The 23,978-nt window shown below is 45.5% G+C and overlaps 1 protein-coding gene across 4 annotated transcripts in view; it reads left to right on the top strand.

Moving 5' to 3' along the window:
- The window catches only part of PDZD2 (PDZ domain containing 2), a 377,862-nt gene that overhangs the window by 143,052 nt on the left and 210,832 nt on the right, over nt 1-23,978 (top strand). For all 4 annotated transcript variants that reach the window (XM_084781102.1, XM_084781101.1, XM_084781099.1 and 1 more), the window contains exon 2: nt 1,005-1,838. In XM_084781102.1, coding sequence (XP_084637228.1) covers nt 1,363-1,838 — 476 coding nt within the window. In that variant the 5' untranslated portion in view covers nt 1,005-1,362. The remainder of the gene's footprint in view (nt 1-1,004; nt 1,839-23,978) is intronic.

The following is a 23,978-nucleotide window of genomic DNA, read 5'->3' on the forward strand; positions in this document are numbered from 1 at the left end:
GGATGTAGAGCCCATCCCAAGACACTATGGATTCGCAAATATTTCAAAAGCTAATCTGAAATCTGAAATCAGAGACATCCTGGCCTCAAGCATCTCTTGTGGGTTACTCAGCCTGCCCTATGTGGCTGCACTAAGTGTGGTTCTCCACAACATCCAGTGAGACAGTGCTATGTATAAAGTGCTGGTCGTGAAAAGTTAGAGACGAGGAATCATCAATTACAGACACGAGCGCTGTCGCCCCTCATAGCTGATCTCTGCAAGCTTCAGAAACTTACTCTTCTGAGATCAGTTACACCATTAGGGAACAGACTGTGTGGACACAGAGGCCCATCACAACAGCCCAATCCATTTCTGTCTGTTATATATAGGTCTCCAATTAGATTCCCATCTCAAGCAAATAGCCATGATAATTTAAATTAATTTTGAGTAGCTTGAAGCTGACAGCCCTAGCATTGAAATAAATGCTTTTGTTACGGAGGTAATTTATTTACATGGTGCTGGGAGCTGCCACCTCTCTTGGATCCCCTTTAAACCAAATCGTGCAGGCTCAAGAGGCAATAGAGTTAGAAAGGGTTGAAAAGTGGTCCAGAACCTTCCTTATGCTTCTCTGGGGTCCTTTCATGCAGCCTCCTGATTGGATGTGAATTTGAGGGTATGTTGGCAGAAGTGCGTTTCACTTACGTGCTGAGCAAAGACATTTCCTGTAGAAGGGCAGTGTTCTAGAGGCTACTGGTTCCTACTACCCCCACCCCCATCACCCCCCCACCCCCCAGTGTGAGTGTGTGTGCATGTGTGTGTGTGTGTGTGTGTGTGTGTGTGTGTGTGTGTGTGTGTGTATTTTCAATCTGTAGGCTCAACGTGGAGGGAGCTACACTGGGGACTGGCAGACAAAGGGAGGAATTTGGCTCCTAAAGTATGCCTGTATCTGACAAGTATACGCGGTCCTTTCTCACCAGGCTGGATGTTTTAACTCCAAGTTTTTGTTTTTCCTCTTTCTCTCCCAGGTGTGAATGAGCCCAGGCAAGATGCTGGCACTGCTGAGGAAACAGCTGATTTCCATGTCATTTGCATGAACCCTGCTGTGAAATGAGCCAAGCAAGGACTTGTCAGCTACTTCCTCCCTTCCCGAGCTGAGCACTCCAGAGCCATTGTTCCAGTGGTGTTTAATTGTGTCCTGTCCTCCTCCTGCCAAGGCAAACATCCCAGTCTCAAGAGGAGGCCTCTCCAAGCTCATCTCCTGGCCTGAACATGAACGTGGCCAAAGCTGTTGATTGGGAGCGTTCCCAAGGGACATGGGTCCCCATGGGGTCCAGTTTCCGGAAGCAGGACCTCCCATGATGCTGGCGTCTGGGAGTGAGCACCATGCCCATCACCCAGGACAATGCCTTGCTGCACCTGCCCCTCCTGTACGAGTGGCTGCAGAACAGCCTGCGGGAGGGTGGGGACAGTCCCGAGCAGCGGCTCTGCCAGGCAGCCATCCAGAAGCTGCAGGAGTACATCCAGCTGAATTTGGCTGTGGATGAGAGCGCGGTCCCACCTGATCTCAGCCCCCCAGAGATGGAGATCTGTACGGTGTACCTCACCAAGCAGCTGGGGGACACGGAAACTGTGGGGCTCAGTTTTGGGAACATCCCTGTTTTCGGGGACTATGGAGAAAAGCGTCGAGGGGGCAAGAAGAGGAAAACCCACCAGGGACCGGTGCTGGACGTGGGCTGCATCTGGGTGACGGAGCTTAGGAAGAACAGCCCTGCAGGGAAGAGCGGCAAAGTCCGCCTCCGGGATGAGATCCTTTCCCTGAATGGACAGCTGATGGTCGGAGTCGACGTCAGTGGGGCCAGGTAAGCAAGGACATCATCAGCCAGACTATGATTCACTTATATCTTACTTGGGGCTGTACCTATAGAGTTATGGGTCCCATGGCAAGAAGCCAATGGGTGACTTTTGGGCCCTACAGGAAAACACACCGAGTCTTAGGTTCCTGCTGCCTCATAACATCCCACGAGTTAAAGCAGACGAGAAGGAGGCTTGATTTTTCTAAGCTCACCTCCTAGAAAGACCATTTATTGAGCAGTGTCTACTGTACTGGACATTTGTCAGCCAGTAAGTAGCTCAATGAATATGTGGTTGGTTGGTTTTATTTTGATGATTATTTTCTTTTTTGTTCCATTCATTAAGAGCACCTAGACTCTGAGCTTGTTTGGAGGTTCTAGCAGGGGAGCCCAGCTACTCGTATACCCTTGACCGAAGACCGGTCCTCCTCTATTCGGGGAAGGTCATCCTCTTCGACCAAGCATGCAGCTTTGGGAGGGACGCACATGGAGTGGTGAGGGAGGAAGGGGACACCTGCCTAGCCAGCCAGATCAGCCGAATCAACCCTGGCGATCAATGGGGTGACAGATGTCGCAGCCAGATTGCCCTCACATGACTCAAAGCATTTCCCTCTCCCTGAAACTTGAGGTAAAACACACACACATACACACACACACACACACACACGAAACTATAATGTAAGAAATGTCCCATTGAATGAGACTATGTCATTCAACCGAGCATCTATTTCACTACAATTAGAAATCAAAGGCTGTGGTCCTGGGTGTATTTCATTTGCTCATCACTTCACCTGCAACAGTCACAGGGCTCCCCTTAGACACAAAGTGAGGACACCCATCCTTACATACTTGTATTTTCTACCCTACCGCCACCCCCATCCCCCAACACTGTTAGAAGTTAAGACAGATCAGTTATGTTGTTTCTCTGATGAATCAGACTTCCTAGAACCCCAGTTGCGGGCAGAGCTAGGCTAGGTGGGATCATAACACCCAGAGCAGCTGTCGTGGCTCCAGTTTCTCCAAGTGAAAGGATGAAGACTGAAACCAGCCATGGTGAAAGCTACACGGTAGAGTCGAGGAGCAACCCCATGCCAGTGTTCAGTTGCAGCCTAGGATCAGCAGTGTACATGGGACTCAGAGGTCCCTACATGGAGTGTTGCCACCAGGAAAGCTCATACGAGGCACAGTGTCCAGGGTTATTATAGGGTTGGTTGTGTGGGCCTGACGTTAGTTACCTAGTCTCTAGTCTCTCCAGTAGTAAATTAATACCATGTGGCCAGGTACTCCCACATTAACCACACAGCTAGTATTAGCTTCTGGCATACCTAAGTGCCCCCCAAAGATACAGAGGTGCTGTCCTTGCAGGAGGATAGTCTGAGGGCTTACCTGTTGCCTCCCAAAGCTGCTCAGAAGCCTGGCTTCCCTTTGGAGTGTGTGTGGGCTGAAGTCCTGGACCCTTCTGAGTTCACACTCTCCTGTGCACCTGGAGTCATGGGAACCCACGGCCTCATAACAACCCAGAAGGTAACAGCAGAGGACAGGAGACTAGTTTGGTTTTTTTTTTCAAGGATCACTTCCTGGCCCTTTTTGAAGAATTAAAAGATACACACCACTTACTAAGCAGAGTCTACCAGGATGGACAGCTGCCAGCCAGTACCTCACTTAGTACCTGACCACACCTCTGTATGAGAGTGGGAGATCAGCCAAGTAAGAGACAGAACTGGGCTTTGAACCCCGGTAAGTCTAGCTCCACAATTTGTGCTCCTAACTATGGTGCTACATCTGGAGTCTTGTAGTCTGGTGCATAATTTCATGGATGGTTTCTGGATGCCCAAAACACCTCCTTAGTATAACCACAAATACCAAGGGCAAAGTAGAACAAACCAACGCAGCCTCTCCCCACCCAAACCAACAAGGAAACAAGCCTTTTGCCTCATCTTGTAGAAGGAATTACACAGATTAGACTGGCTTTGCATTATTAATACCTGAGGGAGGCTGCTTATGGGTGAAAGAATTTACTTAGTTCATAGTCCTGGAAACTTAAGACCAGGAAGCTCTGTATGTGTAGGCTCCAGTGAAGGCCTAACAGTAGATGATATTGCCACAGGAACATGTTTGTCAACAGACAAGATGTTAGAGAGAGAGAGAGAGAGAGGTCCCAACCTTCCCTTTATATGTCATGCTCCCAACTGACCTAGGGACTTCCCACTTGGCCCCACCCCTTAGTCCACAGCACCTGCCAATATTGGCACATTGCAGACTAAGCTTTCAACACATAAGCCCTTGGGAGTCAGATCACACCCAAGCCATAGCAGAATTCCTTTGGCCAACTTAGGTGCTACTGAAGCTTGGAGACTAGAAACAAGACTGGGATCTTGGTACAGTTGTTTTTCATGATCTGAGAGAATTGTTCTCAGGATCCCCAGTGAATACCAAAGTCTAAGAATGCTCAAGTCCTTCATAAAAAACGGTGTCGTTTTTTGCCTCTGCAGTATGCACATCCCTCTTGTGCTTTATCTCTCATCTATTTACGATACCTAATAGGATGTAAATAGCTGTTAGCAATTATACTGTGTTAAGAAATAGTAATAAGGAAAATGCTCGGTACAAAGTGTTTTTCCTGGTAGTATTTCAGCTTACCTTTCTATATTCCTCGGATGCACAGACTGTGTATACATGGAAAGCTGACTATTACTGGTATTTTAAAGACCTTTGGGGTGTTTTCAAGTTGTTTTTCCCCACGCATTATAACTGACAGTTTCTACTTTGCTATATCAGGATTTGTCCTAAGAAATGTTAAGTAGGAACTAGGGTTCTGTTGAGAGCCTCCATAGCTAATGAAACTCGTTGGGGCATCTGGTCTACCTCTGCAGTTTGCTTCTGAATTCCAATTGTTTGATGTGATGTTATAGACTGAATTATACCCCAACCCCAAATTCCATATATCGAAAATCCTAATTTCCAGTGCCTCAGAATACAAACTTGTTCAGAAGTAAGACCATTGCATGTGTGGTTAAGATGGGGTTGTACTGAAATGGGGCAGATAATGCAATGTGATTGGTGTCCCGTCAAAAGCTAATTTGGACACAGACACACAGGGAAAATGGCATGTCAAGATGAGTTATGCTGTGACACGCCAAAGAACTGCCCGGAGCGGAGAGAGAGGACCAAAGCAGGTTTGTCCACAGCATCAGGGGAACCTGGCTCTGCTAACCTCTTGATTGTGGACCTCTAGTTTCTAGAGCTGTGGGATTTTACATTTCTGTCTCTTAAGCCAGCCAGTTTGTGGTACTCTGTTACTACACCCTTGGGGAGCTAACACTGTTGTAAGCCCTCTGTTACCTTTAAAGTACTGTGTTTGTTTTGGAGGAGGGGCCCTTTGAGAGTTGCATGTGTTGAGTGTAGGAGGAACAGGTGCAAACTCTTGAAGATGAGGTCATGGTTGCTTATTTCAAAATTATATGAACAGCCATGGGTAGGTTTGACAGCCCTCTTGTATGGAGCCACACATCCAGTATGGAACCCAGGCCCACAGGAGCCTCCTCCATGGCTGGTACTCTTATGGCCTACAGTTTGCGTCTAGGTGCCCCAAGAAGTTTTTGAGGGATGACAGCTTCTTCCTTCTGTGGACTTCAGAGAACATTGTGGAGGAATGAGGAATATAAAGTCACATGTGATGTCACATACCTCCCCTCCCCCTTGAAGACAAAGCTGGTAATAAATGGGAGAAGCCGCTGTTTATAAAAAACCATGGCCATCATTCTGGGAAAGAAGGGATTTTCTGAAATAGTCCATGTATTGTGTTTGATGCAGGAAGAAATGGGGAAGGTTTTTAGATTAGTTCGTACAAGGAATATTTTGTAATCTTAGTCACTGCCTCCACTAGCTCTCTATAAGTAAAGCAGATCTGATCCCTGGGGACACTTTATTCCAAATTGGTAACAAAATGTGGAATTAATTAAGATGGAACCCACATACCCAAACAAAAACAAATAGACTGCTCTGAAAAGTAAAAGGGCCCACACTTCACTTTTTAAATGTTTTTTTTCAGAATGTGAACTTTGGAGGTTTTTTTTTATAGGTTAATAAATGTGAACAGAGCACAGTGCAGAGAACACAGGCCTTCTAGGGAGCTGCTCTGGCTTCCAGAAGCCTGTGACTATGGGCAAGTTCCCTTGGCACAGGAGGCTGACTCTGTTTTCCTAATAAGAGCTGTGTGGTGGGTGAGAGAAGATGACTTATCTGGCACAGTGACTACTTGCTGGCACAGGAAGATATTCAGTCCGGAGTAACTTTTAGCACCTCACCCATTCAGCCTCAGGCAAACCAAACCCACGGGCGCATGTCACAACAGAGCAAAGGTCTTTGAGTTTGAAAGAAAGAACCTCAAACACTGCCAGCTCCTCAGTCACAAAAGAGACAATTCTAGTGACATCACTGTGGACCCCTTTATCCACAGACAGTTCCTAAACCCTGCCCTAATGGACTGTTTCCTATACATATATATTTATGACAAAGTTTAGTACGTATCATATTTTTCAGACTATAAGATGCACCTGACCACAAGACACACCCCGTTTTTAGAGCAGAAAAACAGTAAAAACAGCAATCGGGCCATAAGATGCACCCTAATCCCCCCCCCCCAACCACACACACACACTTTTGGGAGGAAGTACATCTTATGGTCCAAAAATATGGTATTAAATGTAGTAAGAGATTAACCACTGTAAGTACTATTAAAATAGGCCAATCATAGCAAACTACTATAATAAGTTATGTGAATGTGCTTTCTCTCTCAAAATATTTTACTACACTGTATTTTTTTTTTTTTTTTTAGCTTATTGACCGCAGATAACTGAAACCATGTGTAAACAGTGGGCCATTGCACTGTGTAGCTGCAGTGGCCTGGGTGCTGACCACTTAAGTCAAAGGAACAGACACATGCAGGCACAGGGTAGTATAGTGCGTCAGCCAGATAGTGCCTGTGCATTCCTGGAGTATGAGGAGTCTCCGTGATCCCAGAAGGAAGTCTCATTAGGCAAATGTGGCCCTGGGTGACTAGCCACATGGCACAAGGACATGCCATGCAGTAAAGACTGACTGACTATCAGCCCTAGGCAGCAAGCAGCCTTCAGTCCCCTCTCAAACTCATGTGTAAAAATAAATTTAGGGTTGGTACAAGCTTAGAGTCTGGTTACCCATGGCAACCTTGACTTCTGTCTAGATTAAAGCAGATTTAGGCAGAGTGTCAAGAGGGTATGAGAAGGTGTTACTTGGAGAAATGACTGCAGGTGGTGATGTAGTAGGGAAACAGAGAGAAAGGAAGACTCTCCAATTATAGCTTTATACTATGGTCCCCAGGGCCACTCAGCACAGAGTCTTGTCTCCCTGCCTATGTGCCCAGAGGCACCTAGTGCTCCACACACGACTATATATATAGTAAGAGGTGGTCATCTTCATGACCTAGAGATATTAAGGAAAGGTTAAATTATACTCAGCACGCTTACTTTAAGAAGCCAGAGAAGCGTGTAACATACTTTAGAATGATTTCCATTGCAGAAGGTTAAAAGAAAAACAAATTTCAGCATTTAAAATTCAATTATCTGGAAAATTCGCCATGTGGAACAGTCCATTCCCCTAAAGGATGGAGGGTGAAGGAAGCGGTCCATGACCCACACTGGTGCCCCACGCCCTTCTTTTCAGCCTGCTTCCTTCTGCATGCAAGTTCATTTCATGACCTGGTTCCTAGAAATTCTTCGAGTTTGTTCCAGTCCTACTTTCTTGAACCATAGATGCAACTGAGGCTCAGAGGAGAGCTTTCCTGAGGTCATGTATCTTCACAGGGATCAAATTTATTCCCTTTGATTCAGATTCAATTACTTTTTTTTTTCAATCCTGTAAATAAGACCAAATGGCATTAGGACAGTTTTCCATAAAATTAAGTCTTTCTACATGTTTCATAAGCATAAGGTTCATCTAGAACCTTCCACCTCATTACAGTGTAGCTTGTAGCAATTTCGTGACAACTATCAATGCCACTTCGAGAAGGAACACTGAGCTTGCCTTTCCCTCCGCTCCCAAGTGCCACCAGGCCAAGGCAGTGAAGGATCTGAGAGCCATCGTCTGCCATCTTGTGGTTGAAATCAAGCACTGTGGGAGAAAGTATTGGGCGTTATTTGCACCCTGAGCTGGGGTGTTTTACAGCAATGCTGTTCAAGGAACAGTCACAGCAGAGCTCTTTGTTGAATCGCATCCATGCTGAGCCACTGGGATATGAGCAGGACACTTTGTCTCTCCAGTATTCGTCCTGGCCTCCAGGTTCCCACAGAAAGTGAGACAGTGAATTACGCGAGCTACCCTGCTAGGCACCTTAAGGCTGATAAGGAGGGAGCACCCCAGTTTCTTTGACTCCAGCCTTCAGAGTCTCTCTGTGTAGCCCTGCCTGTCCTGGAACTCACTCTGTAGACCAGGCTAGCCTTGAACTCAAAGATCCATCTGTCTCTGCATCCCAAGTGCTGCGATTAAAGGTGTGTGTCACTGTCACCCAGCTCAGGAAAATCTTCTAATGTCGGTCGGTCAAGTAACGGAAGCTTCTAGCACTACACTGGCTAGTGAGGTGAGCTCTTAGAGAAAGCTGGCAGTGTTGGTACACCCTCATCCACAGCCGTTCACTGAGTGACATTTCATGGTCCACTTTTTTGTTCTTCGAGACTGGCCCTTGCTGACCACAAGTAACAGAGGCCAACGTTTAGCTCCAACTACTCCTGCTTCCGTCTCCTGAGTGCTAGAGGAGTCACAGGCGCGCACAGCCATCCTGCTTTATGGGGATGCTAAGGAGCAAACCCAAAATTTCATGCCTGCTGGATCCCCAGCCCTTGATCCAGTTGCTTTTATGAAGAAAGAGATAACATGAAAGTGTGTGTGGGGGGGGAGGACTTTCCATGATGCAGTGCTCCGTCTAGACATCCGCTGGTACAGCTCTCCGTCCAGATGTGTTTTCTTTCATCCCAACCATCTGCTTCTCTGGTCCCTGACTTGGAACTGAATGTCAAGGCAGCTACAGACTCCCACCCAGGAAGATGGAAACCCCAGTGCCCCACCTAAGATGCCACTGTTAAGACTTACTTCTAGGAATGGCTGCCATTATTAGGAAGCATAAGGAGAGAAGCATCTGGAATGATTAAAGGTTGCTTCTCTGACTTCAGACCCTCCCTCGTGGGCATTTCTGAGCCATTCATAGGAGCACTGACTTCCACCTCACCTTTCATACTTGCTTATTGAACAGGCTTGAACATTTATATTGTACTAAATGTCACCAGATGACTTTCAACCTTTTTTCCCCTAGAGGGTCTTCGAAATCCAAGCGTTGATACCTGAATCACTTCCTACCTTCTCTTAAAGATTTCTGAAGGGGAGGCAAGGCCCCACCCAGCTGGCAAGGCCCCACCCAGCCGGGCTCTTGCAGAAAGAGAAAGCCATGGCTCCCATCTTCCGGTGTTCACTTTGGGTGGCTTTGAGAAGAGCCAACAGTTTTAAAGGCCCAGTTGTGCACAATTTAAAGTAAAGCCAGGCATGGTGGCACACACCTTTAATCTCAGAATTTGGGAGGCAGAGAGGGGTGGATCTTTGGCTTCGAGGCCAGCTGGGTCTACAGAACAAGTTCCAAGACAGCCAATGCTACACAGAGAAACCTTGTTTCAAAAAGCCAGTGTGGTGGTGCGCGCCTTTAATCCCAGCACTCAGGAGGGAGAGTCGGATGGATCACTGTGAGTTTGAGGCTAGCCTGGTCTACAAAGTGAGTCCAGGACAGCCAAGGCTAACACAGAGAGACCCTGTCTTGAAAAAAAAAAAAAGAAAGAAAGAAAGATAGAAAGAAAGAAAGAAAGAAAGAAAGAAAGAAAGAAAGAAAGAAAAGGAAAAAGCAATTTGGGGCTGTAGCCCAGAGGTAGCTCACTTTCTTGGCATGCTTAAGATTCAGATTCTGGGCTGGAGAGATGGCTCAGAGGTTAAGAGCACTGTCTGTTCTTCCAAAGGTCCAGAGTTCAATTCCCAGCAGCCATATGGTGGCTCACAACCATCTACAATGAGATCTGGTGCCCTCTCCTGAAGTGCAGGCACACATTCAGCTGGAATTCGGTATAATAAATAAATAAATCTTTAAAAAAAATAATAATTTCTACCCATATAGGAGCAATCTCCGGCAGACTTCAGAGCGAGTCTCAGCCGTCCAGATGTGCACTCCTGCAAAGTCCTGTTTCGTGCTGAAGGATGAGCAGAAAGGACACTGACTTGAAAAAGACAAGAGATCCCGACAGAAAAGACACAAGTAGACAAGCAAACACTTACTGACTTCCACCTCACCTTTCATACTTGCTTATTGAACAGGCTTGAACATTTATATTGTACTAAGTCACAAGTCCAGTCCTTGTGACATCCCTGGAAAGAATTCAGAGAAGGCCCATAGAGTTTGGGGGTGGAAGAAGAGAGATAGTTTGTTGAAGAGCAGAACTTATTCTCAAGGGATGAGAGTAGACAGTGCGTGGAGACTATATTATTAATCAACTTAGTATGGTTGACACAGAGTCCCACTGTGCAGCCCTTGCTGGCCTGGAAGTCAGAGATGCACCTGCCTCTTCTTGCCAAGTGCTAGGATTGAAAGTGTACACCACCATGCCTGGCCTATATTATTGTTGTTGTTGTCCTTACTTGATTTTATCATACATATGATAGATTTTAATCATATTCTTTCCCCTCCCCCAACTCTTCCCAGATTCTCCCCAGCAGCTTTTCTGGGGGCCTTGGTGCTGTCCGGGTGATTGACAGGCCTGTTAGATTGTCTCTTGCCATTGTTCCTTATCAGAAGGCCTCCTGCCTGAGAACAGTTGTGTAAAGTTTGGGACTCCAAGAGCCCCGGTAGATGGCTGTCCATTAACGGCCTCCCAGGCACGCAGGTCAGAATGTCCTTCCCCCTTCTGGGACTACAGAGAGGACTTTGGTCCCGTTCTCCAGAAGCCATTCAAAGCCTGCTGCCCTACTCTTTTGTTGTTGACTCTCAGGGAAGGGGTCCAGCCCCAGTGTCCCCCAAGATTGCTAGTATCTAATTAGTATCACCTGTACATCTATATAGAGAATGTGTGATTTTTTTTTTAAGACAGGTTTCGATATGTTGCCCCATCTAACCTGAAACACTCACAGACCCACCTGCCTCTGCCTCCAAGCGCTAGGATTGAAGGCACACATCACAATGCCCTGCTAGGATTAATTTTTAATTTGTACTTGCCTGTCTGTACTATATATGCCATGTGCGTGCAGGTGCCAGGGAGGCCAGAAGATGGGATGTTGTCCCTGGACTTGGGGTTGCACACTGCCTGGCATGGTGCTCGGAACCAAGCTTGGCTCATCCGGAAGTATTGGCAGCAACTGCTCCTAACCACTGCATCATCTCTTGGGGGAGCTTTTAATTTGTAAAAAAAAAAAATTCACATATTTATTCATTTTATAGCAGTGGTTCTCAGCCTGCGGGTCACAACCCCTTCGAGGGTCGCATGCATATCATATATCCTGCGTGTCAGATATTGGCACTGGGATTCACAACAATAGAAAAAAAATTACAACTATGAAGTAGCAATGAAATCATTTTACAGTTGGGGGGGTCACCACAACGTGAGGAACTGTATTAAAGGGTAACAGTCTTCGTAAGGTTGAGAACCACTGTTTTAGAGTAGCATATTTACAAAGTTATTCATTTATTCCTAGGATACCCAGCCCCTCCCCAGGTCACAGATTTTTTTCACTTATTTCAGCGGCGTTGTTGAGACAGCGTTTAAAGAACAGAACCACCTGGGAATCAGCTACGCTGAGCCCACTCCTTTAATGTCTCTGCTGGGCTGATCTATGACCATGCATAGAGCTTTTTCACACTGACTCAACGGCCTTGATCTTCCTGACTCCGTCTGTCTGTCTTGCTCTGCAGTGCGTGTAGTTCCAAGTGCCTTTCTCAACAACTGTTTGGGTAGGAGAGCTCTGCATGTTCACAGTGAGCTGTTGGGACAGAACAGAGGGTGGCAGCAGAGAAACCTCCTGAATGCAAACCCTGTTCTCTCATTACTACCACCAGTCCAGAGCCCCCTCTCTAACCTCTTGGATTGACTTTCCAAGAATTCTTGAAGGTGGCTGGAGGGATGGCTCAGCAGCTAAGGGCCCTGGCTGCTCTTGCGGAAGACCTGGGCTTGATTCCCAACACCTACAAGGTAGCTCATAACCATCTGTAACTCAAGTCCCAGGAGATTCCTTGCCCTTTCTTGGCCTCTGTTGCACTATTAGACACACATGTGTGCACAGACATACATTCAGACAAAATACCCATACACATAAAGTAAAATTGAATTAAAAAATACACACCCATATTAAAGAACTCTCTAAGTATATACAAATATACTGTGTCATTTTCCCTAGGGCACTTTGCCATACTGCTGTCTATTTTAATTTTAATTTTTTATTTTTTGGTTTAAAACCCATCTGAGCCTGGCAGTGGTAGCACACGCTTTCAACCCCCAGCACTCGGGAGGCAGAGGTAGGCCGATTCTCTGTGAGTTCCAGGCCAGCCTGGTCTACAAAGTGAGTCCAGAACAGCCAAGGCTACACAGAGAAACCCTGTCTCAAAAAAACAAAACAAACAAACAAACAAAACATCTGAGAGGGGCTGGAGAACTGACCCAATGGTTAAGACCATGTGTTGCTCTTCCAGAGCGCCTGAGTTCAGTTCCCAGCACCCATGTCAGATGACTCACAACCTGAAACTCCAGATCTAGGGGATCTCAGACTTTCTTCTGGCCTCTGTGGGCACCTGCAGTAACACACACACATATACACATACATACACACATAGCCACACATATACACATACATACGCAATACATTCACATACACATGTGTACACATACATACACACTTATACACACACACACACACACACACACACACACACTGAAAATAAAATAAAACCATTTTAGAGATTGATTTAAATGAGACCATGCCACTTTGTCTTCCACTCTTTAATAACTGCGATTGCACCAAGCTTTTCTAAGCTGGTTCATTTAAGCAGTTGGTAACTGCTGGGTACTTTCTTTGTTCAGTCTTTGCTATTTCAGCAAGTCTTCAATCCATCTGCGTTCACATGTCTCTGTGTACATGTGAGTATATGTGCACATGCGTGTTTGTAACCACAGTACTTGGGAGTCAAGAGCAGGGGGAGCCTGAGTTTGAAGCTACATTATGTAGCAAGACTTCTGGTTCAAAAACAATGACAGAAACATACGTCAAATTTGTTACTCCTGTTGCAGATCGCTTCCCACAAGAAATTATACTAATCTGTGTCCCCACTAACAGAATAGCTGTTTTGTTTTGTTTTTCTGACAGCTTCTACCACAGGAATGCTTTCAAAATCCTGACTGTGAAAAGGACTCGGAATTGTCTTTGCTGTCACTGAACACATTTAAAATATGCTCCTCCTTATGAAATAGCCTTTTCTTCTTCTTTTAAACAGGATCTCACTATGTAGGCCTCACTCGCTTACAGCTCACTATGTAGACCAGGCTGGCCTCGTACTCACAAAGATCTGTATGCCTCTGCATTTGGCTGGTTTTGTTTGTTTGTTTGTTTTGTTTTGTGTTCGAGACAGGGTCTCTCTGTGTAGCCTTGGCTGTCCTGGACTCACTCTGTAGACCAGGCTGGCCTCGAACTGACAGAGATCCACCTGCCTCTGCCTCCTGAGTGCTGGGATTAAAGGCGTGCACCAGGACACCTGGCCCATTTGGCTATTTTTGACACAAGGTTTCACAATGTATTTCAGGTTGGCTTTGAACACCTGCTTCAGCCTCCCAAGAACTGGGATTATAGGCATGCACTGATTTTAACTGGTGCTTACTTGATCGTGAAGTTTTACCATACCCGCTAGTACGCTTGAAAATCATGTTTTATTTGTTTGTCTAACAGGTCACATAATTGACCAACTGTCCTTGTCACAAGTATGAGGGCCTTGAACATTGGATAGGCATTTATAAGTTACTGGTTTTAATCCTTTTATCCTAGATGAGCAGGTTTTTTCCCCCCAAGTGAACGTTGCTGCTATCTTGAGGTTTTAAGAGTTTTTATGGGTCATAGTCGCTGGGTTTTGTTTGGTCAGCTTTTCGTCTTGTTTCTGTGGTGGTAGGGGTGGGACCCAGAGCCACATGCATTCTAAACAAGTCCTCTAACACTAAGTTACTTCCCCAACCTTGGTTTGTTTCTTTTGTAGTCATGGGTTTTTTTTTTTCTGCTCTACACCTTACATTTCCCAAAGACCTGGCTCTCTCCTGCCAACTTTACTGATTATATTTTAAGACTCATCTTCATGATTCAAATTTTAATGTAGTGTTTCTTGGAATGTAGGGCAACAAAATCATACCTTAACTCTTTCTAAATGTCAGTGTGACTATAAAAACATCACTTATGGGCTGGAGAGATGGCTCAGAGGTTAAGAGCACTGTCTGTTCTTCCAAAGGTCCTGAGTTCAATTCCCAGCACCCACATGGTGGTTCACAACCATCTATACCAAGATTTGGTGTTCTCTTCTGGCGTGCAGGCACACATGAGGGCAGAATACTGTGCAAATAATAAATAAATAAATCTTTTTTTAAAAATTGCTTACTAGTAATCTTTTCACCTGGATAGATTTGTGAGGCGTGGCTTATTGTGGCTGCATATGCATGCACACATTTTATTTACATGTCACTTCCGTGCTAGTCGAGCAGTTCTGTGTTGTATTGTATCATTTACTGACGCTGGTCCCCTCCACCACTTGACTGTTGAAATTTCTTTTGATGCTTTTGGAAATGTTTACTATTTGCATTTTCCAAATTCGGCTCCTAAGCTGTGATGTTGTCTTCTCTTCTTTTCTTTTCTTTTCTTTATTATGTATACAATGTTCAGCCTGCATGTACACCTGCAGGCCAGAAGAGGGCACCAGATCTCATTATAGATGGTTATGAGCCACCATGTGGTTGCTGGGGATTGAACTCAGGACCTGTGGATGAACAGTCAGTGCTCTTAACCTCTGAGCCATCTCTCCAGTCCACGATGTTGTTTTCTAAGGCCATCTTAGGGGGATGCTGTCCTTTTCCACCAGGCTCCATCCTTCCAGGTCCTATAGATCTTATCTCCCACCTCTCGTAAACAACATTGTATAATGATTCAGGGACAGCAATAGGCAGTTTCTAGAATGTCCCAAGATTTCACACTCTGGCCATACCCAGACCCTTGTGCCTCCGAGACTGAATTTGAAGGGATTCATTGTCATGACTATGTCATGTTTCATAGCACAGGTGACTTTAGGAAATGATCAGGGTGGGGTCTCACCTAATCATAGGAACATTTTCAAAGCAGTTTAGCTGGAAACAGAAGGGATAGGAAGCATGCGCCCATCTGGCCTGAGGGAACCTGAATAGCCAAGTGAATATTCAGTCCTACCAGTGTGAGCAACTGAATTCTGCCAACAGTGATCTTGGAGGTCCTGAGCTATCGGTGAGACTGTTGGCAGCACAGCCAACATTTCATGCCAGCCTTATGCCATGCTTAGCAAAGCGTGCCTACTCAATGGCATGAGTTTTCCCCTAAGAACCACAGTAAGGGCTGGAGAGATGGTCCCAGCAGTAAAGAGATAAACCTCCTCTCCCAGAGAACCCAAGTTCAATTCCTGACATTTATAGATGGTTGTGAAGCCTGGTGTGGTGGCACACACCTTTAATCCCAGCACTTGGAAGGCAGAGGCAGGCGGATCACTGTGAGTTTGAGACCAGCCTGGTCTACAAAAGTGAGTCCAGGACAGCCAGTGCTATTCATAGAAACCTTGTCTCAAAAAAACAAAACAGAAATACAGATGATTGTGAGCCTCCATGTAACTCCAGTCCCAGGGATCTAGCGCCCTCTTCTGGCCTCTGAGGGTACAAGGCAAGTATGCAGACAAAGCATCCATATACTTTAAAACAAACAAAACAAAACAAAATATCTATTGAACACATGAATGACTTGTATTTCCCCAGAACCTCTGCATGCGTGGGACTTATTACACAGTAAGAGAAATGTATTATGAGGGCCACGTGTAGGTCAGCAGCAATCCCCCTCAACTCTCGACTCACTGTTCTGGAGGGTTTTGTTTTTGTTTTCTGCAGCGGCATCATCGTCCATCCATCTGTAAGGGCCACACCTGGAAAGAAGGCGGCTAATGCTGACAGCCCAGCATTAGTGTCAGAAGCTTTGGTTTAGACCTTGGCTCAACCTTGCTAAGCTTTGGCTCATGCTTCTAAACGGAAATTAGAAGCTTTGGGGGGAAACACTGAGCAGACATACATCTGTGTTGCCTGTAGTTCCTTCCGAAGATAACGCTGATACAGGACGGAACCTATGGGAGGAGTGTGAGGTTAAATGAGGTGATGCTTAGGGGCCTCAGGGACAGTGATGCACGGGACCCTCTAGAAACAGTAGGTCACAGGTAGTAGAAAAACATTCTTTGAAGCACTTGTCCCTCCCGCATGAAGTTCTGAATATTCTAATTTGTTTTGTACCTCAGGACTCTGGCCCTTTGTCCCTCCATCCGCAAGTCCCCATTCCAACCTCTCCCTATTGGCCACTCCATGTGGGACAGACACCCTCAGTCCTGCCTTGGAGACTTGATTGGCATCCAGGCTGCTCTCCTGGGAGTTCGGGATTGAGCTAGTGTGGTCAGGCTGCTCCTCGGTGTGAACAGACTGAAAGGGCTCCTGGAAGATGCCTAGAACCAGGCCCCAGAAGCAGCTGGACTAAAGCACACACAGGACAGACACACAGAGAAAGCCAGCTCCTTTAGAGGGACGCATGATAGGCACCCAGGGCGGTTCCCAGGAAGACAGGGGACAGACACCAGTTCCCACCCGGCTGGACTCTATCTCATGACGTTTCTGTGTCCTCATACAAGATGTTTTGCAAACAGATAAGCCCTGTCAGAAGTCTGCTGTGGAGACAAAGCTGGTTCTCATCCACTTGAGGACGCCATGCTCAAATGCTCATTCCACATCAACATAAAAGAATTACATTGCCTTTCCTTTGGACTTTTTGCAGAATCTGTCAGCACAGTTTAATTCCCAGTGGCCTCTGGAGGGCACTATTTAATTAACTTTATTTCATGATAGTGTGCAGGGCACCAATCAAAAGTTCTAGTGCTGCCTACCATTCCGTGAGACCCAGCAATACCACTGCTAGCTGGGTGCAGAGGCTCTGCCCTGTTAGTCCTTGAGCAGTGGTCATCCCTCCACCGTCCGGTGCCTGGAGATTGCTTTCTAAAGCAAGAGTGCTCTTGTTTCCGCAGGCATGGTTTTAGCGGGTGATGAACAAAAGTCTTTCCTTTCTTTTTGTTTCAGTGAAGGAAGAGACTTGTGAAAGGAACCAGTTCAAATTTACTTGGTCTTCAATTAGTTGATGGAAGGAGATTTTTTTTTTTCGGGGGCACGTGTTTCTTTTTAATTAGAAAGACACGAATTAATAGGCCATGGGTATAAAAAGAAAGAAGTGTTGAAAGGTGTTCAGTTCACATGGGATAATTACCTGGGTGTGTCCCCATCCCATCCCACCCCCAAGCACCCTTCCTGTATCCCCCTACACACACAGACACACACAGACACACACACAGAGACACACACACACATACACACACACACACACACAGAGACACACACGGTAAGGTGGCATCTACCTCATACCTTTAAACACCCCCCACCCCCGTCTCTCTCTCACACACACACACACACACACACACACACACACACACACACACACACCGCCATTGTGTTGGTTTCCAGCTGGGCTGCTGGTAGCTGGGAAATGGGAGCCAGCGCAAAGAGGGTAAGTTTGCTTTTTCTAACTGTTCACTACCAAGGCAGGAAGGCGAAGGTAGAAGTGAGGGGTTTCCCTCCTCTGCACTACCCCCACTCCGCCGCAGTCTTAAGTGACAGTTCTTCATTAATTCTGAAATAACTAAGACACTCCTTCCCTGCCTCTGTCCCTTCTCCTCCCTTTCCTCTCAGGCTCTCTTCCCTTTTTGTTTTTTTTCTTTAATAATTTCTCTGAGTAAAAAACTATGTTTGGGGGCTGGAGAAATGGCTCAGTGGTTAAGAGCACTGCCTGCTCTTCCAAAGGACCCGGGTTCAATTCCCAGCACCCACATGGCAGCTCACAACTGTCTGTAACTCCAAAAATTTGACACCCACACACCAACGCACATAAATTAAAATTAAATAAAATATTTTAAATAAAAAAAAAAAAAAAAAACTATGTTTGCTGTTTGATGCAGTATTTGCTCCCTAGCAAGCCCCTGGGGTCCTCCCATCTCTGTCTCCCCATCACTAGGATTAGGGGTACACGCTGCCACACCCAGCTTTTTACGTCGATTAGGAGGATCAAACTTGGGTCCTCAGGCTTGTGCAGCAAGTGTTCTACTGACTGTAGCATCTCCCTCGCTCCTAGACAGACTCTTAATCTTTACAGTTTTAACGTATGCAAGGGCACACTGGTGCTTCTGAGCCAGGCAGTGGTGGAGCACACCTTTAATCCCAGCACTCGGGAGGCAGAGTCAGGCGATCTCTGTGAGTTCGAGGTCAGCCTGGTCTACAGAGCGGGACAGCTAAGGCTACACAGAGAAACCCTGTCTTGAAAACAACAACAACAACAAAAAACAAACAAACAAACAAAAAAAACCCACTGGTGCTCCTGATACATGGAGCTCTTGATTTCTTATAGCATGCCTAGGAAAACTGTCTTTCCCATTTTTGAAACAAAATCGTAATCAATAATATGAAAGAATTTAAAGACTAAACTTTTGTTTTATACTAGCTTTTTAAAAGGCATATTTCATTTTCTGTAAAATATATCCTCTATAAGGCACATTCACACAAGTGAGAGTTGCCATGTCTAATTTTAGGACATTTTTATACTTGCCCAAAGAAACTATATAGCCATCACCAGTCATCCCCAATTCCTCCTTCCTCTTGGCCCCTGGAAACCACTCATATACTGTACATCCCTATGCATCTGCAGTCTGTTCTGGATGTTTTGGGTATGGGGTCTGCCTTCGTCTGGCTTTCGCTTAGTTTGGTGCCTTCTGTGTTCACCTGCTCTTATGTGTGTGTCCAAACTCCTCTCCCTCAGTGTTTCACCAGTTCTATAGGAGATAGGAGCACACTTGTTTACTCATCCATCAGTTGATGGATGCTTGGACATTTTGGGTCATTACATTTTTTTCACCTTTCTTTTTTTATTTCATTTATATTGAGAGATAGAACTGCAGTGCACATGTCACTGTGTGCATGTGGCAGAGAGAGAACTGCGGTGTATCAAGTCAGAGTGCACATGTGGCAGTCAGAAGATAGCTTCTTTCAGTTTTCAGGAGTTGGTTCTGTCTTTGATGGTGGTCCCACTGATGCACCAGGCTGTCAGGCTCAGCAGCAAGCCTGTACAAGCAGAGCCACCTCAACGGCTATAATGTTATCGTTATAGATAGCACAGCTATGAATAACTGTACAGAGTTTTCTTTGACAAACCTTTGCTTTCGGGGCTGGAGAGATGGCTCAGCAGTTAAGAGCACTGTTTGCTCTTCCAAAGGTCCTGAGTTCAATTCCCAACAACCACATGGTGGCTCACAACCATCTATAACTAGTTTTGGTTGTGCAGACATACATGTAGGCGGAACACTGTATGTGCAATACATAAATAAATCCTTTTTTAAAAACCCAAAGCAAACCCTTTGCTTTCAGGTCTCCTGTGCATATGTCAGGTGTGTAGCAGTGGGACTGACGGTGAGATGGTCACGAGGAGCCACTTTTTGAGGAATGCAGAATCACAGCACCATTGCACATCCGGACCAGCACCACCTAAGCATTGTCATTTCTCACATTCCTGCCCAAACTTGTTACCATGTCATAAGGCAAGGTCTTGCTAATGTAGCACAGGCTGCCCTTGAACTCGATATCCTCCCGTGTCAGCTTCTCGGATGCTGGGTCAAGCCAGTGTGCTACCAACCACCCTTCGCTTATTGATACCCCTCTGGCTATCCTAGCCACAGTGGAGTAGTACCTCACTAAGGTACTAGAGATGCTGAATGTTGTATGAGCTTTGGGCCCTTTAAGACTGTGTCTTTGGAGAGATGGTAATATGCATTTTAGCCCAGTTGTAAAATTAGGTTAATTACCTTGATTTTTGTTAGTAAGTTGTAAGACTTCTATCAGATGTATACTTTATGATCTTTTCTCAGGTGGCTACAGATGTTAAGCAGTTGCCACTGACTGCATTCAACAGCCACCAAGGGTTAAGAGTATTCCATTGATTTATTTGTTTGGGGGTGGGGGTGTTGGGGAGGTGGCTATGGGTCAGAGGACACCTTGTGGGAGTCAGCTCTCCTCTCTCATCACGTTTGCTCTGGGGATCAGACTTAGATTGCCAGGCTTGGTGGCAAGTGACGTTGCCTCCTGAGCCATCTATCTCATCAACCTGGATAAGGCTGCTCTTGCCGAGGCAGCTTGCAATCAAGTCAGAAAGATCATCTCTGAAGATGATGCTTCCAGACAGCTGCCAGAGAGGTGGGACATCAGAGGCATGGCCGGCCCAGGGTTCCAAGCCTCGGTGTACCTTACTGACTGTTAGTGAATGTTTTAAACCTTGGGCTAATTGCAGGTGTTCTTGAAGAGAAACTTGATTTCAATCTTTTTGTTTGTTTGGTTTGGTTTTTGGTTTGGTTTTGGTTTGGTTTGGTTTGGTTTTTGAGACACAGTTTCTCTGTGTAGCCTTGGCTGTCCTGGGCTTGCTTTGTAGACCAGGTTGGCCTTGAACTCAGAGATCTGCCTGCCTCTGCCTCCCTGAGTGCTGGGATTGTAGGCGTATGCCACCATGCCCAGCCAATTTCAATCATTTTATCCAGTGTTCTTGTTGCCTTTCTGTTGGGGTGGATTGTTGTAGAGGCCTAGATCTTACCATTGCAGAAAATATGTTCGAGTAACTAAAGTGTATACACACATACAGACATGGACAGACACATACACACACACACACACACACAGACACACAGGCCCATCACACACGGACACATACATACACACACATGGACACACACACACACACACACAGGCACACATACATACCACAACACACACATACACACACATGGACACACATACATACCACAACACACACACACACACACACACACACACACACACACACACACACTCATCCAAAGCAGGGAACAGCTCTGCAAAGAGTCCTTCCCTGTGGCCCTTATTACTTGCTCGGCTAATTCCCACAGGGAAGCACGCTCGGTAGCTGTACTCTCTTGTCTAGCACCAACATGGATTTTCTTCTCATGTGTCTGATTCTATCTGTTCAATTTTCCGCCAAATCATTCTCTTAGGATATCTAGTCTAATGGTCTAATGGCTAAAAATTTAAAGAATGTGTTGTTGTTTTGGTTTCTGAGGCAGGGTCTCTCTATGTGTAGTCCTGGAACTCACTGTGTAGATCAGTAGTCATGATATTCAGAAATCTGTCTGCCATAGCCTCCCCAGTGCTGGGATTAAAGACGTTCACTGCCACACCTGCCCTTAAAGAGGTTATTGACTCTTTGGGACACCCATTGGTCTTTGTTAGTCCTCTTCCAGAATGCCTGTATTGGCTGTTCTATCATGGCCCTGGAGCACTGACCATAGTCAGCTCTCTCTGCTTTTCCTAGACTTGCAGACATTTGATCAGCAGGCTGGAGCTGCTAGGACGAAGTCAGATGGTTTGTCAGAAGGCATTTGCACAGTGCCTAAATGTCCTGTGTGTTCTGATCTGAGGGCTGTGGGTGAAGCACTGGCCTCCTATAGAGACGCACTGTTTTTCCAGATAAGCCTTCAGAGACTCAGCTGAGAGGGTTCATACTGAAGTGGCATCTCCTGAGGAATTCTCCCAGGGGTACAGGCCTTCCCTGGTGCTTTATGGGGTGTGAGGAAGCAGGTCCCTCCCTGTGCTTTTCCTGGTGACAGCTCATTAACCAGCAGTAAAGAGATGTTCTAAGGAGGGTGACACTAGAGAGAGGAGGTCATGGTGACATGGACAGTCCCAAGTGATTGCCTGGGAAATGAAGAGGGGTCAAAGTGGCTGAACTTAATGGTACAACGAATAATCAAAGGGTGGGAAAAACTGAAAACTGAATAAAATGTTTGGCCAAAGATAAGGTGCTCAAAATAATTAATAACAATGAATAAAAATTTATTTTAAAAATAATTTTGATTTTCATTGAAAACAGATTTTTTTGTTTTGTTTTTTTAATACATTTTTTATTAATTTATTCATATTACATCTCAGTTGTTAGCCCATCCCATGTATCCTCCCATTCCTCCCTTCCTCCCACTTCCCCCCTACTCCCCTCCCCTCCCCTAAGTCTGTGTCTGAGGGGGACCTCCTCCCCCTGAATATGCTCATACAGTATCAAGTCTCTCCTTGGTGACCTATTATCTTTCCTCTGAGTGCCACCAGGCATCTCCATCCAAGGGACATGTTCAAATATGGGGCACCAGAGTTTGTGTGAAAGTTAGATCTCCTTCTCCACTCAACAGTGGAGAATGTCCATCGGCTAGTCCAGGTATGAAAACAGATTTTTTATACAATTTATTTTGATCATGGTTGACCCTGTTTTGTTGTTGTTTGTTGTTGTTGTTGGGTTTTTTGTTTGGTTGGTTGGTTTTTCGAGACAGGGTCTCTCTGCGTTAGCCTTGGCTGTCCTGGACTCGCTTTGTAGACCCAACTGGTCTCGAACTCACAATGATCCGCCTGACTTTGCCTCCCGAGTTCTGGGATTAAAGGCGTGCACCACCACGCCCAGCTTTTGACCCTGCTTTTTTAAAGGAACACTTCTTTACAATAGAAAACAAGATTAGAATCCAATCCAGTACACTGTACACACATTTTTCTGTGTTTTAGTTTTTACTCATTTGTCTTTTGTACTCCCTCTATAACTTATTGCGATGATGAGAGCTAATGCAATGGTTTCTCAGAAAATAAACACAGACTTAAACTATGTGATCTAGCAATTCTATGCATATTTTCTAAAGCAATGAAAGCAGAGGATTGACTAGATAGTTGTACGCCCGTGTTTGTAGCAGAATTATTCACAACTGTTAAAAATGTGGAAAACACCCAAATATCTAGGCATGGATATGAAATCAAAACGTGTTTAGGCATACCGTTATGGTCTGAGTGTCTATTACAGGCCTATGCTGAAGTGATTAGCACTGTCTTGTGAGGTTATGGAACCTTTGCAACATAGATAGGACCTCACTGGTGGACGTGGGTCATTGAGGATGTAATCTAGCCTGTTTCCAGCCCCATGCCCTGATCCACTAGGATGGGAGGAACCTTGCTGCATCTTTCCAATGCCACCCCAGCCACCATGGTTTTTCAGCCATGGTGAACTGTCTCTTCCGAACTGTGAGCCAAAAGGAATTCTTCCTCTCTTAAATTGGTGTTTGTTTTTTTTTTTAAGGTGTTTTATCATAGCAAAGATAAAAGCACTGATAGGCATTCTTATTGTTTAAAATATATTAGTTTGCTAGGGCTTCTGAATACTACAGCATGAGTGACTTTTTAAGCAGAAAGTGAATTTTACTCAATTCTGCAGGCTAGGAGCCTAAGGGCCATCTGTAGCATTGTGTGTTTCTTCCAAGGCCTCTCTCCTAAGCTTATAGATAGCCATCTTCTCACTGTGTTCTTACATTGTGTGTGTGTGTGTGTGTGTGTGTGTGTGTGTGTACACAAGTCTATATTAAGCTAGATACCTAAGACAAACACTGTAAGGTTTCACATATGAAACAATTTGAGTTGTCAAATCACAGAGACAGAAGTTAGAATGGAGGTTAGAAACGGACCGCACTGGGGATTGGCTGTCTCACAGGCATATCTCACAATGCCATGAAGGAAAAGCTCGGGAGATGGGCATGCGATGGCTGCACAGCAGTGGGGATACACCAGAACTATAAGCTTTCAGTGGTACATTTTATAATATGTGTATTTTGCCCTCATTTAAACAAGTAGGGTAAGTAAAAACCCAGGGTCA

This window comes from Acomys minous, assembly GCF_964271855.1.
Source record: "Acomys minous genome assembly, chromosome: 5".
In the NCBI taxonomy this organism is placed as follows: Eukaryota; Metazoa; Chordata; class Mammalia; order Rodentia; family Muridae; genus Acomys; species Acomys minous.